Below are 13,091 nucleotides of genomic sequence, written 5' to 3'. Positions count from 1 at the left end.
ATAAAAATAATAATAATAAAGAAATAAGTAAAAAATAATAAATAAATAAAATAAATAAATACAAAAATAAGAAATACATAATTAAAAAATAATAAATAATAAAGAAATAAGCAAAAAATAATAAATCAATAAATACAAAATAATAACTAAATATGTAAATAAAAAAATCAACATAATAATAAATAATAAAAGTAATCAACATAATAAATTGTCAACGGAGGTGTACAAATAAAAAAAAACTAACTAAATAATAATAATAAATAGTCAACATAATAAATAAGTCGTAGTCAACATTCTTTGGCTAGTGCGACTTATAGTCCACAAATACGACCAGACTAGCAAAACAACCCAACAAATGGCCGTGCGACCTCCGTCCAAATGAGCCGCCGCTCCAAAGCGACGAACGACAAAAAACGAAAGCGCGAGGTCGACCCGGCGTCCAATCACCAACCGAGCGGAAAAACATTCCCGAGCAAAAGAACCCCACTCGCCGACTTTTGTCCCGTTTTAGCTCGGAGGCGACTCGCCGATCCGAGCGGCCATTGTGCTCTTTTTTTTTGTTGCGGCCGTGGCACGCTAGGCGCTAATCCGGGTAGGTGGGAGGACACCGATGCCAGGTTTTAAGAGCAATAGCTGCCATGTCACCACCAGACTGACGGCCCCTCGTGGCCCCCCGGCTGCCGCTTGACCTCCTTCCAGCCCCATCATCATAATGCGCGTACACACCCGCGTATAATGCACACACGCATGCCCGCGCAGCGTGACAAAAGAGGCAGTGATTGAGGAAATCCTTAAATAGGAGCAAAAGAGGAAACAACTAAAGGGCCTGTAAGCAGATTAAAAGTGGGGAGGGGGCGGGGCAAAAAGATAAAAAAAGGATCTGATGGCAAGAGCCCTAAAAAAAATGACGACATTTGAAGGGAACTTAACATGCGCAAGTGTGTCTGTTTTTACATGACCGGATGGATGACGGACATTTTTTTTAGCGTGCTGAAGAAAATGGATGATGAGTAGGATTAGCGAGAATACTTTTATTTTTATTTTTTTTAATTGTTTGATGCTAGGTTGGTATCGTAATTTACACGTTTTTTCCATATTTTATACGTTTTTTGAGCATTTTAAATTGTGTAAACTGTATAAGAACTTTAGAGAGGGATTTTTTTGAGTATGTTTTTTTGTATAATCGATCTCGTTTCAGCCATTTTGGCTCTAATCAGCATCGTCATGGTCGACTGCTAATGTTGCCGTACCTTTTCACGATATAAATATAGCGCATCAGTAAGCAATGTAAGCAGACGGTTAAGTTGTCAGCGTCATGCAGTGACATCTACAGAATCTTGAATTTAGTGCCGTGCGGACTGATTGGGCACCGCGTCCATTTTGGAGAAAATGTTAGACTTTTACGTGCGCCCTATGTGAGTGTGCCGCATTTGTACGTTTTTTTTTTTTTTTTAATCGCCTAATAAGGGGAATTGCAATCATTAATAAGGGGAGTAATTTTAGAATTTGGGAGGAAAACAGAGTACCCGGAGAAAACCCACGCAAACATGCAAACTCCACACAGGTGGACCGACCTAGATTCGAACCCAGAACTCCAGAACTGTGAGACCAACGTGCCAACCACTCTGGTCGCCTAATTTAAATGATAGATTCTAAAATACACACATTTTAAGAGAAAAATCGTAATATTACGAGAAAAAAAAGAACTATTACACTAATTTTTACTGATCCAGATTTATGTGATGGCAGTCCGGTGGGCAAGCGGATTGCGCTTCGGCCTCATGGTTCTGGGTTCGATCCCATGTGGGTCCTCACTGTGCAGATTTTACATGTTCTACCTTGGCTTGCATGGGTTTTCTCCGGGTACTCCGCTTCCTCCCACATCCCAAAAACATGCATGCTAGGCTAATCGGATGCTAAATCCTCCCTGGCAATTGATTATTCGTCTCCTTGAGCCCTGTGATTGGCTGTCACCAATACAGGTGATCCCCCAACTGGCGAGACCGGCTCCAGCACCCCCTACAACCCTTCATAAAATGAACAAAATCCCCCAAAAATCAACAGGAACCAACAAACGAACCAGAAAGTCCCTCAAAATCAAGAGGAAATGACCCACAATTTACCGTAAATCAACAGGAACCAACAAACGAACCGGAAAGTCCCTCAAAATCAAGAGGAAATGACCCAAAATTTACCGTAACTGACACAAAACAAACTATTTGCCTGCCCTTGACAACAATAGATGTCCAATTCACTAAAACGGCCTTCACCCTCATATTTCAGTGCCGTCAATGGCGTAAATGAGTCCGATCTATTTGGCACGTAGCCCGCCAACCAATCCGAGTTTTGACACCCCCGACGTAGAAGCCGGGATTGTTGGGGTGCGTTGATGAGGGTGCACGGAGTTCATCTTTCCAGGGTGATCTGACACCCACATCTCCTTCTTGTGACAAGCCAGGCAACACCTAAAAGCGCGTTCCCGAGAGGCCGCTGTGGGCGACCGGCGTCAAAAGAACGGGTCTATTAATACCACCGCCGCCGCCACCACCGAAGAAGAAACAGCTAAACTTCCTTCCACCTGACCCAATTACCTCAGCTGATCTTTGGTCCGTGGTCTTCCAAGATTCTTCATCAACATTTCATGCCAGGTGCCTCATAAATTATGACGTCTCTTCCGCCTGACATTTCCCGGAAAAAAAGAATTTCATGCTTGGATTTTTCAGGGCACTGATTTTAAAAAGAAACCAAAAATTAAAAATTGTCTCACGAAAGCCTGGCGAACGACAACGGAGAGAAACTTTGTATGAATATGGATTGGGGTATTATTGAAATTCTGTTATATTCCAGGTGGGGGAGGGGTGATAGAGAGGAGGAGAATTTTTTGAATGAACTAATATAGAAAGGAAGGGATATTAACGGGTACCTCTACTTACAAACATTGCAATTTTGTAAGTTGGATTGTTCATAAGTAGAAGCATATTTTACGTTGAATTCGCATCATTTGTTCGACCAATCGTTACTAGCCCTAAACCAAGGGTGTCAGACTCGGTTTGTTCGCAGGCCGCTTAAACGTCAACTTGATTTCACGTGGGCCGGACCATTTTAGATATAATATTTAGATTTTTTTTTTAATAAATGGATTAAAAGAACTGGATTAAAAGCCCTGAATATTCAGTTTTTATAGATCTAAAACTATGTTTATTTTAGCTTTTTTATATATTTTTTTGGATTTTACAAAATGATTTTTGAACTAAAAACAGAAAAAAATGGATTAAAAAAATACAATTATTGATTTAAAAGGGGTAAAATCAGGAAATGTAATATACATCTATACTCTTCATTTTAATTTGATCCTAAAACAGAAAGTCGGCACTCATGATTTACTTTCTCGGGCCGCACAAAATGATGTGGCGGGCCAGATTTGGCCCCCGGGCCGCCACTTTGACACCTGTGCCTTAAACCCTTTAAAATTAATCAAAATATACCAATTTTCTATAAAATGTAAATGCAAATGCGTCTATTTATGCGTCAAAAAAGAATAAATATAAGAAAATGACTGATTTCGCCACAAAATATTGACTATAGAAAGTGTATTTACATTTTGCGGGGTGTTTTTTCCCCATTAGTCAGTACGAATGGCGAATTGATCGCTAATACGAGCGGAGTGTATACTACTACTTCTCGTTGGCAAGTGGTGGTGCGTTATCCTATTGTAAGGACATTTGTGTGCATCATTTTGGGAATATTTTGAAGGGAAGACAAAAGCAAACAACCCTCGATAGGTTGCGTCTGAAAGTCAGGGTGGAGGCGGGGCCAATAGAGCCAGAAAGGTATCAACATTTAAAACAAAATTAGAATTAAGTCTAGTGTAAGGTTAGATTAAACTTATTTTTGAGTATGTCTGCATCATAATCCTAGTTCAATTAAATTTGTTTATGTTACGAGCGCGTTGCCATGCAAAAAGTTTCATCTTGGAAACAATTTCAACCAATTTCGTGAATGTGACCGTATTTTCTGGACTATAAATTGCGCTTTTTTTCAAAGTTTGGCTGCTCCTCTGTCTAATTTATATACATAAATTGATCTTTATAATTTCGTTGTTTTATAACGCATCGTTGCTCCTGATTTCTCATAAAAAACATTACCCCTAAAAAAGCGCCTCATATCTATTTTCCTCTTTTTCAGGTATTCTTTAGCGGCTACGAAAAATACGCTACGTACGTGATATTTGATGCCATTTTCCCAAAATTCCGTAAAGTCAGAATGAGTCAGAGGAAAAGACCAATCACGTCATTCCCGCATTAAAACGAAACAAAGCCAAAGGGGGTAAAAAACGCAAAAAAACGCAAAAAAACGGCATCATCACTAATTGTAAATAATGCAAAGCCCCTCATCCTTTTCAATTATTCAGCTTTATGTCCCGGTTTTTGCTTGACAGCCGTGTAGCGACAACAAAATAACGTACAAATGCCAGCGAATTTGTACAGCCGCTTCGCCGTCTTATTAAATTTACCCGCGCGCGCACACACCTACGCGGCACCTAAGTGGATTAAACATGACGGATGATGACATTTGTACAAGAACGGCTCCTTCAGATGACGCCGATCTCATCTAAGACTCCAAATCAAAGACGCTAAAACGTGCGTGATTTCGCCATTTTCAGGTTTTCGCCGACGACTTAACTCTTTACACCCGCTTTTTTTATTCGTGCCGTCCGTGGCCCCCTTTTAACTCTCGACTTGAGGATCTCGAACGTTAATTCAAGACTTTTACGTGCGCCCTACATGAGTGTGCCGCATTTGTAAGTTTTTTTTTATTAAATTGCCTAATAAGGGGAGTAATTTTAGAATTTGGGAGGAAACCTGAGAACCCGGAGAAAACCCACGCAAACATGCAAACTCCACACAGGTGGACCGACCTGGATTCGAACCCAGAACTCCAGAACTGTGAGGCCGACGTGCGAACCAATCATCCACCGTTCGCTTTATTTAAATGATAGATTCTAAAATACACACATTTTAATGTTCCAAGAAAAAAATATTAATATTACGGGAATTTTTACTGATCCAGATTTATGTGACAACGACCCGGTGGACGAGTGGATTGCGCGTCAGCCTCATGGTTCTGTGCTCGAGGGTTCGAACCCATGTGGGTCCTCACTGTGCGGATTTTACATGTTCTACTTTGGCTTGCGTGGGTTTTCTCCGGGTACTCTGCTTCCTCCCACATCCCAAAAACATGCATGCTAGGCTAATTGGATGCTAAATGCTCCCTAGCGATTGGTTGTTTATCTCCTTGAGCCCTGCGATTGGCTGGCACTAATTCAGGTTATCCCCCAACTGGCAAGATAGGCTCCAGCACCCCCTACAACCCTTCATAAAATGAACAAAAACTAACTATTTTTGGAATTTTTACCGATCCAGATTTATTTGATGCAGTCCGGTGGGCGAGTGGATTGGGCGTCGGCTTCATGGTTCTGTGCTCGAGGGTTCGAACCAATGTGGGTCCTCACTGTGCGGATTTTACATGTTCTACCTTAGCTTGCGCGGGTTTTCTCCGGGTACTCTACTTCCTTCCACATCCCCAAAACATGCATGCTAGGCTAATCGGATGCTGAATACTCCGCAGACGACTTAACTCTTTACACCCGCTTTTTTTATTCGTACCGTCCGTTGCCCCCTTTTAACTGTCGACTTGAGGATCTGGAACGTTAATTCAATTCAACGAAGCCCCGGCGGATCGGCGGGGGAGACCTCGCCGTTTCAACTTCATCAAAGACCCCGCCGATAGCCGAGGAACTTTGCCGGGGAAAAGCCAAGCAACCGTTGGGTCCGGTTTGGCAGCCCCACTTTGATTAATCTCGTTAATTACTCGCCCCGGGGTATCGGCGACCGCGAGGCCGGGGCGTCAGAAGCCCCCGCCCCCGGAGCCCCGCCCCCCTCGTCTTTTTCGATTCTAAAACCCAGGCTTGTGCGCTATTACATTCTTTGTAATTGCAAAAGTCTCTCGCTTTGGGAACGGCTGTAGAAAAAGATGGCGGACTTAAGTGATGGATCTTAAGGTTGCCGTGGTGACGGTATGGAAGGGGGGGGGAGGGGCTCTCTGTGGACGGTCCAGTAACTCTGCTAATGAGTTGCTGCGCTCACCTTCGCTAGGTCTTAATCTTTTCACGATCCTTGGTTTATTGGGATTTGTTAAGCGTGAGATGGAATGTCGTGGAAAGTTATAGAAACTTTGGCACGGACGATGACGGAAATTGTGGTTTTTTTTGGTGGGGGGTCTTTGGGGTCATGGGTTTTTGAGAATAATCGGAATTGAATCAAAATGTGAAGGAAATTCTTTAAAAGATGGGCTGAAATGATCTGTTTTGATCCAAAATGGCGGATTTTTTTGTTTTGGTGTTCCTAGCAAAGTTGTTTTTTTTAAATTAGTATTCACCGTAATATAGACAGGGAATTAAAGTTTATGTTTTGGGGGTGACTTCAAAATCGCGGAGTAAACAGCGGAAAATGGCTGCTTTGGACCAAAATGGCTGACTGTCTTTTTGCCCAATGATTTTTGGAGACTTTTGAGTGCATTTTCTTGTTATATTTTTGCAAAAATTGAATCTGGCGTTATTTTAAAAATTGTAGTGTTCTACTTGAGGCCTAAAATGGCTGCTTTGGACCAAAATGGCTGCTTCGGACCCAAAATGGCTGCTTCGGACCCAAAATGGCTGCTTTGGACGCAAAATGGCTGACTGTCTTTTTGCGCAGATTTTGGAGACTTGAGTGGCTTTTTTTTCGTGATATTTTTGCTAAAAATCAAATCTGGCTATATGAGAAGTGTTAGCAAAAAAAATTTGTAGCGTTCCACTTTAGACCTCAAATGGCTGCTTTGGACCAAAATGGCTGCTTCGGACCAAAATGGCTGACTCTGTCTTTTTATGCAATTATTTTGGAGACTTTTGAGTGGATTTTCTCGTGATATTTTTGCAAAAAAATCGAATATGGCTATATAAGAAGCGTTATTTTAAAAATTGGAGCGTTCCACTTGAGGGCTAAAATTTCTACTCTGACCCAAAATGGCTGACTGTCTTTTTGCGCAATGATTTTGAAGACTTTTGACAAGATTTTCTCGTGATATTTTTGCAAAAAAATCGAATCTGGCTCTATGAGAAGCGTTATTTAAAAAATTGGACCATTCCACTTGAGGCCTAAAATTTCTACTCTGACCCAAAATTGCCGACTTTGTGTCTTGCTAGAGTTTAATTCTTAAATCATTTTTAGTGCGCTCCAAATTTCTTGTCAGAAACCAGCTGCTTTTGGCATTTTTGTGTCTACTTGTACATAAAACAGGCCATTTTAAATTTTGACTTGATCAGATTACGGGTTTTACATATAAAGCGCACCTCTGCTTACGAAAAAATTCAAATCAACAAAACCACTGTCGATGGAACAATCTTTGGTTTTTCCAACCAATCAAACACAACACATGTACTTCCTGTCGTCGGCAACGCTGACCGGTGACCTCGGCTGGCACGCGACCTGTCTATCAACTCGCCACCCGAGTCTTTGAGGGTCTTTGAAGGGTCTTTGAAGGTCATTTCTCTCCTGGGCTTCAACGAGGCAGCCAATTAAGGTCTTGGGAACCATTTTAAAGGTGATAATAATATGATCCTACACCTACACGCCACAGTCGGCCTTGTAATGGGCACGTGAGGCGACGGCATGCCAACCCGCCCCGCCCCGCCCTGCCCGGCACGGCACCGTCACCCCCGTGGGGGATTAGAAGCTCCAGAGAGGGGAGAGGGCGGGAAAATATCAGCCACGTCTAAACGTAGAGAATCCTCGTTCAATCCCCGAAAGAGTATTAACGTTTAATCCTGGCAGTTATATTTTTATTTATGCGTGCCAGAGCTAAATTAATTATCAGAAAAAAAAGTGGAAAAATAATAATAAAAGGACATAAATAGAAGCCGCCTGCAATACAGTCGAATAGAATGATCGGAAATAATCCATAAAGTGAAAAAAAAAAAGGAATGTCATGATGGTTGTGTGTTCAGTTTTACTCGTGATTGAACGGCACTCGTTATTTATCATAATTAGCAATAGAAATCAATGATGACAAGAAATCAAACGCAGTTTAAAAAAATGAGTTATTTGTATGGTTGGTCATGTGCTCGCTCGTGCTGCTTCAATGAATGGCCTGTTTTGAAATTTGATTTGTATTTAAGGCGTTCCGGAATGCAAAACTTCGTACTACAGTCTTCCCTCGATTATCGCGAATTCACTCCTTTGTGATTTTTTTCTGCTATCAAGTATTAAAAAAAAAGTTTATAAAAACGTGAAAATTGAGCTTTAGTAGTAGTAGTGGGGTTTGTTATAGTAGATACTAGATGGAGCTGTAGTAATAGTAGTGGTTTTTTTTATAGTAGTAGTAGTGGGTTTTGATATAAATACACTAAATGGAGTTTTAGGAGTAGTAGTGAGTTTTGTTATAGTAGATACTAGATGGAGCTGTAGTAGTAGTAGTAGGTTTTGTTATAGTAGATACTAGATGGAGCTGTAGTAGTAGTAGTAGTAGTAGTAGTGAGTTTTGATATAAATACACTAAATGGAGTTTTAGTAGTAGTAGTGGGTTTTGATATAAATACACTAAATGGAGTTTTAGTAGTAGTAGTAGTGAGTTTTGTTATAGTAGATACTAGATGGAGCTGTAGTAGTAGTGGTGGTGGTAGTAGTAGTAGTACTAGTAGTAGGAGTGGGTTTTGATATAAATACACTAAATGGAGTTTTAGTAGTAGTAGTGAGTTTTGTTATTGTAGATACTAGATGGAGCTGTAGTAGTAGTAGTAGTGGTGGTGGTAGTAGTAGCAGTAGCAGTAGCAGCAGCAGTAGTAGTAGTAGTCCTAGTAGTAGTAGTGGGTTGTGTAACAGTTGTACTAGATAGAGCTGTGGTTGTAGAAGAGGGTTGTGTTATAGATCTACTAGATGGGGCTGTTGTAGTAGTAGTAGTAGTAGTGGGTTTTGTGTTATAGAGTCACTAGGTGGAGCTGTAATAATAGTAGTGGGTTTTGTTATAAATAAACTAAATGGAGCTTTAGTAGTAGTAGTGGGTTTTGTTATAGTAGATACTAGATGGAGCTGTTGTAGTAGTAGTGGGTTGTTGATGGAGCTATGCTAAAGAGAATTTCCTACAATGATTAACCAATATTGATCGCATCGGATAAGACGCACACACTTGAGAAAACGGAAGTCTTTTAGTTGCGCCTTATAGTGCGGAGAATACGGTACAATGAATTTTGTCGGGTAATCGCTCTTAGACGACCATTTCTTGTAAGAAAATCACAATACGAGTCACAAAAAAAAAACGATAAATTGCTCACCAAAGAACTCCTCGGACGGCGGGTGGTCCATGTCAAAGAGCATCTTTTTGGTCAGGCGCTCCAGCTCGTCCTCGGGGTGGGCCGGCGGGGGGCCGCCGCCGCCGCTCTGAATCTGAAGGAAACACAAACAAGAAGTTGAAAAAAAGACAGCGATCTCGATTCGCTTGTATTCCCGAGCAACACCTGCGGTCTGTTTGCGGTGGAGAGAGCGTATGCTTTGAAAGGCTTGAATTAACGCAGTCACGCACGCACGGCCGACGCTAATCAAGCGCCGGCGGAAGGTCGGCGCGCGCCATTTGCATGCGCGCCGGCCGGCGGAAGGTGCGCCTCGACGGCCCCCCGCCAGAGAGCCGACCCTGGTTCAGGCCCCGGCGGCCGGCTACCAGGAGGTCGCGCACGTCCTGCCGCGGAACAAAGGACGTCCCTGACTCATCCTTGCGTTACGGCACCCCCCTCAAAAAATGAATACCATATTTGTCGGACTATAAGTCGCGTTAGCCCAAAAAAATGCACAATGAAAGGAAGACTAAGTCACATTTTTGGGGAGTTGTATTTTTTACTTAAGGTGCTTTTCTGTTCATTCCTCATATCCTCACAAGAGTCGCGTGGGGGGTGCTGGAGCCTATCCCAGCCAACTATGGGCACTAGGCGGTAGGGTACACCCTGAATCGGTGACCAGCCAATGGCAGGGCACAAAGAGATGCAAGACCAATCGCTCACAGCTAAGGACAAGTTAGCATACGATTAGCTTAGCATGCATGTTTTTGGGATGTGGGAGGAAACCCGGAGAAACCCCACGCAAGCCCAGGGACAACTTGCAAACTCCACACGGCGATGACCGACCAGGGATCAAACCCACGACCCCAGAACTGTGAGCCCAAAAAAACTTTCAACTTTTAAAAAGTCTTTTTAGCCTAGCATGCATGTTTTTGGGATGTGGGAGGAAACCGAAGTCCCCGGAGAAACCCTACGCAAGCCAAGGGAAAACATGCAAACTGGGATAAACAACCAGGGATCAAACTCACGACCCCAGAACTGCGGGCCCCCAACTTTTTTTTTTAACTTTTAAAACTTTTTTTAGCCTAGAATGCATGTTTTGGGGACATGGGAGGAAACTGGAGTCCCTGGAGAAACCCCACACAAGCCCAGGGACAACATTCAAACGACGATGACTGACCAGGGATCAAACCCACGGCCCCAGAACTGCGAGCCCCAATTTTTTTTAAAAACTTTTAAAACATTTTTTAGCCTAGCATGCATGTTTTTGGGATGCGGGAGGAAACCGGAGTCCCCAGAGAAACCCCACGCAAGCCCTGGGAGAACATGCAAACAGCGATGACCAACCAGGGATCAAACCCACGACCCCAGAACTGTGAGCCCTAAAAATGTCAACGTTTAAAAAGTTTTTTTTAGCCTAGCATGCATATTTTTGGGATGTGGGAGTAAATTGGAGTCCCCCAGCGAAAACCCATGCAACAACATGCAAAATCCACACGGAGATGACCAACCAGGGATCAAACCCTCGACCCCAAAACTGCAAGCCCGACCTCACTAACCACAAAAACATGTCCAGTCATAATTCGGCTTAACATTCAAGTAGGAAAATGGTGCAAAAAAAGTTAAGAACAGTCGTTTGAAGGCACCACTGCCATTCACAGCCAATTATTAATGATAAGCACCACCTCGATAGAAATGGACTAAAAATAATCCATACTCGAGTGAGGGGGGAAAAAACCGACTGGTTTCCGTCTGACATTTCCACCAAATCATCCCACAAGTGCTTATCTTGCGCGTCGCGGGTGTCCTTTGTGAGGCCTTCTCAACTCGACTCCATTTTTTTTTTTGATGACCTTCGCCGAGCGGATCTTTGATTTTCAATAATGCGCTTCGGGTTGACGTCCGTGCTGACCTTTGTGCCGTTCCTCCTAATTGAGACGTTTGGGAGGTTCCGACTGGCTTTAATCCCAAATCGGATCGGTCGATGCCGATCGAGACGAGGGTTTTTTTGACGGTTACAACAACAAGGTGTTCGTCGCTACCTCGTTTTAGGCGTCCAAGTCGTAGATGAAGGATGTATTTGCGGGCTAGTCGAGCTCCAGGTTCTGAATTTTTGTCAATACGGAGTCCAGATCCGATACCTTGGAAACGTATGAACCCGAAGACTGCCTAAGGCAATTTTTTGGTGAAAACTAAAACAGTTTCATGACAAGGCTAACTAGCAAAAATGCCTAAAAACATTTGGAAGTTAGCGCCATGCTAGTAGAATAAAAAATAATGTTCAGTCGCCATTTTAAAGAAATAATCCGTAAAATAGCTGTTCCGATGTAAAGAAAAGTCCAATAGAATATTTTACGGATTTTTTTCGTATTTTTTTCGTATTTTTTTCGGTATTTTTTTCTCGTAATTTTTTTATATAATTTCTTTCGTCATTTTTTCCGTCATTTTTTTCCGTCATTTTTTTCGGAATTTTGTTCGGCTTTTAAACTCCAAAAGTTTTCATTTTTCCGAAAAAAAGCTTACTAATAAATATGGGAATTATCTAATATTAGTATACGTTTTTGGATGAAAAATGATGCAAAAGAAGCTAATAGAACCTTCAGATATTATAAGTAAAATCTTAAATAAGAGAGTAAAAAAGATACGTACCGTACATATAAACGGTGTTTCAACAAAAAACAAAAAAATCTGGTATTTACATATAAACTACATTTCTACTTACAAAAAAATCTGGTATTTACATATAAACTGCGTTTCTACTTTAAAAAAAATCAGGTATTGACATATAAACTGCGTTTCTACTTACAAAAAATCAGGTATTTACATATAAACTATGTTTATACTTTTAAAAAAATCAGGTATTTACATATAAACTGTGTTTCTACTTTTAAAAAAATCAGGTATTTACATATAAACTGCGTTTCTACTTTTAAAAAATTAGGTATTTACATATGAACTGCGTTTCTACTTACAAAAAAATCAGGTATTTACATATAAACTGTGTTTCTACTTTTAAAAAAATCAGGTATTTACATATAAACTGCGTTTCTACTTTTAAAAAATTAGGTATTTACATATAAACTGCGTTTCTACTTACAAAAAAATCAGGTATTTACATATAAACTGCGTTTCTACTTTAAAAAAATCAGGTATTTACATATCAACTGCGTTTCTACTTTAAAAAAATCAGGTATTTACATATAAACTGCGTTTCTACTTACAAAAAAATCAGGTATTTAAATATAAACTATGTTTCTGCTTTTAAAAAAATCAGGTATTTACATATAAACTGCGTTTCTACTTTTAAAAAATCTGGTATTTACATATAAACTGCGTTTCTACTTTTAAAAAATCTGGTATTTACATATAAACTGCGTTTCTACTTTTAAAAAATTAGGTATTTACATATAAACTGCGTTTCTACTTACAAAAAAATCAGGTATTTACATATAAACTGCGTTTCTACTTTTAAAAAAATCAGGTATTTACATATAAACTGCGTTTCTACTTTTAAAAAATCAGGTATTTACATATAAACTGCATTTCTACTTACAAAAAATTCCAAGTTACAAAACTTTTAATTCCGTAAGTAGAGGAACATCTGAATTTTGTGGAAATAATGCATTTAAAGACGGAATCCGTCAAATTCCCCTCAAAAGAAGTGAAAGTCGTCTCCCATTAAGGCCTTTGGTCTCGGCGTTTTTAAAGATCTTAGCCGCTTAATCTG

General features: G+C 40.8%; 1 protein-coding gene across 6 annotated transcripts in view; it reads right to left on the bottom strand.

The window, feature by feature from the left end:
• Positions 1-13,091, bottom strand: part of lpp (LIM domain containing preferred translocation partner in lipoma) — a 147,445-nt gene that overhangs the window by 32,579 nt on the left and 101,775 nt on the right. For all 6 annotated transcript variants that reach the window (XM_077607419.1, XM_077607417.1, XM_077607421.1 and 3 more), the window contains exon 7: positions 9,368-9,479. In XM_077607419.1, the coding sequence (XP_077463545.1) occupies positions 9,368-9,479 (112 nt within the window). The remainder of the gene's footprint in view (positions 1-9,367; positions 9,480-13,091) is intronic.

This window comes from Stigmatopora argus, chromosome 8, assembly GCF_051989625.1.
Source record: "Stigmatopora argus isolate UIUO_Sarg chromosome 8, RoL_Sarg_1.0, whole genome shotgun sequence".
Lineage (NCBI taxonomy): Eukaryota > Metazoa > Chordata > Actinopteri > Syngnathiformes > Syngnathidae > Stigmatopora > Stigmatopora argus.
This window is presented reverse-complemented; position numbering and strand designations above follow the sequence as displayed.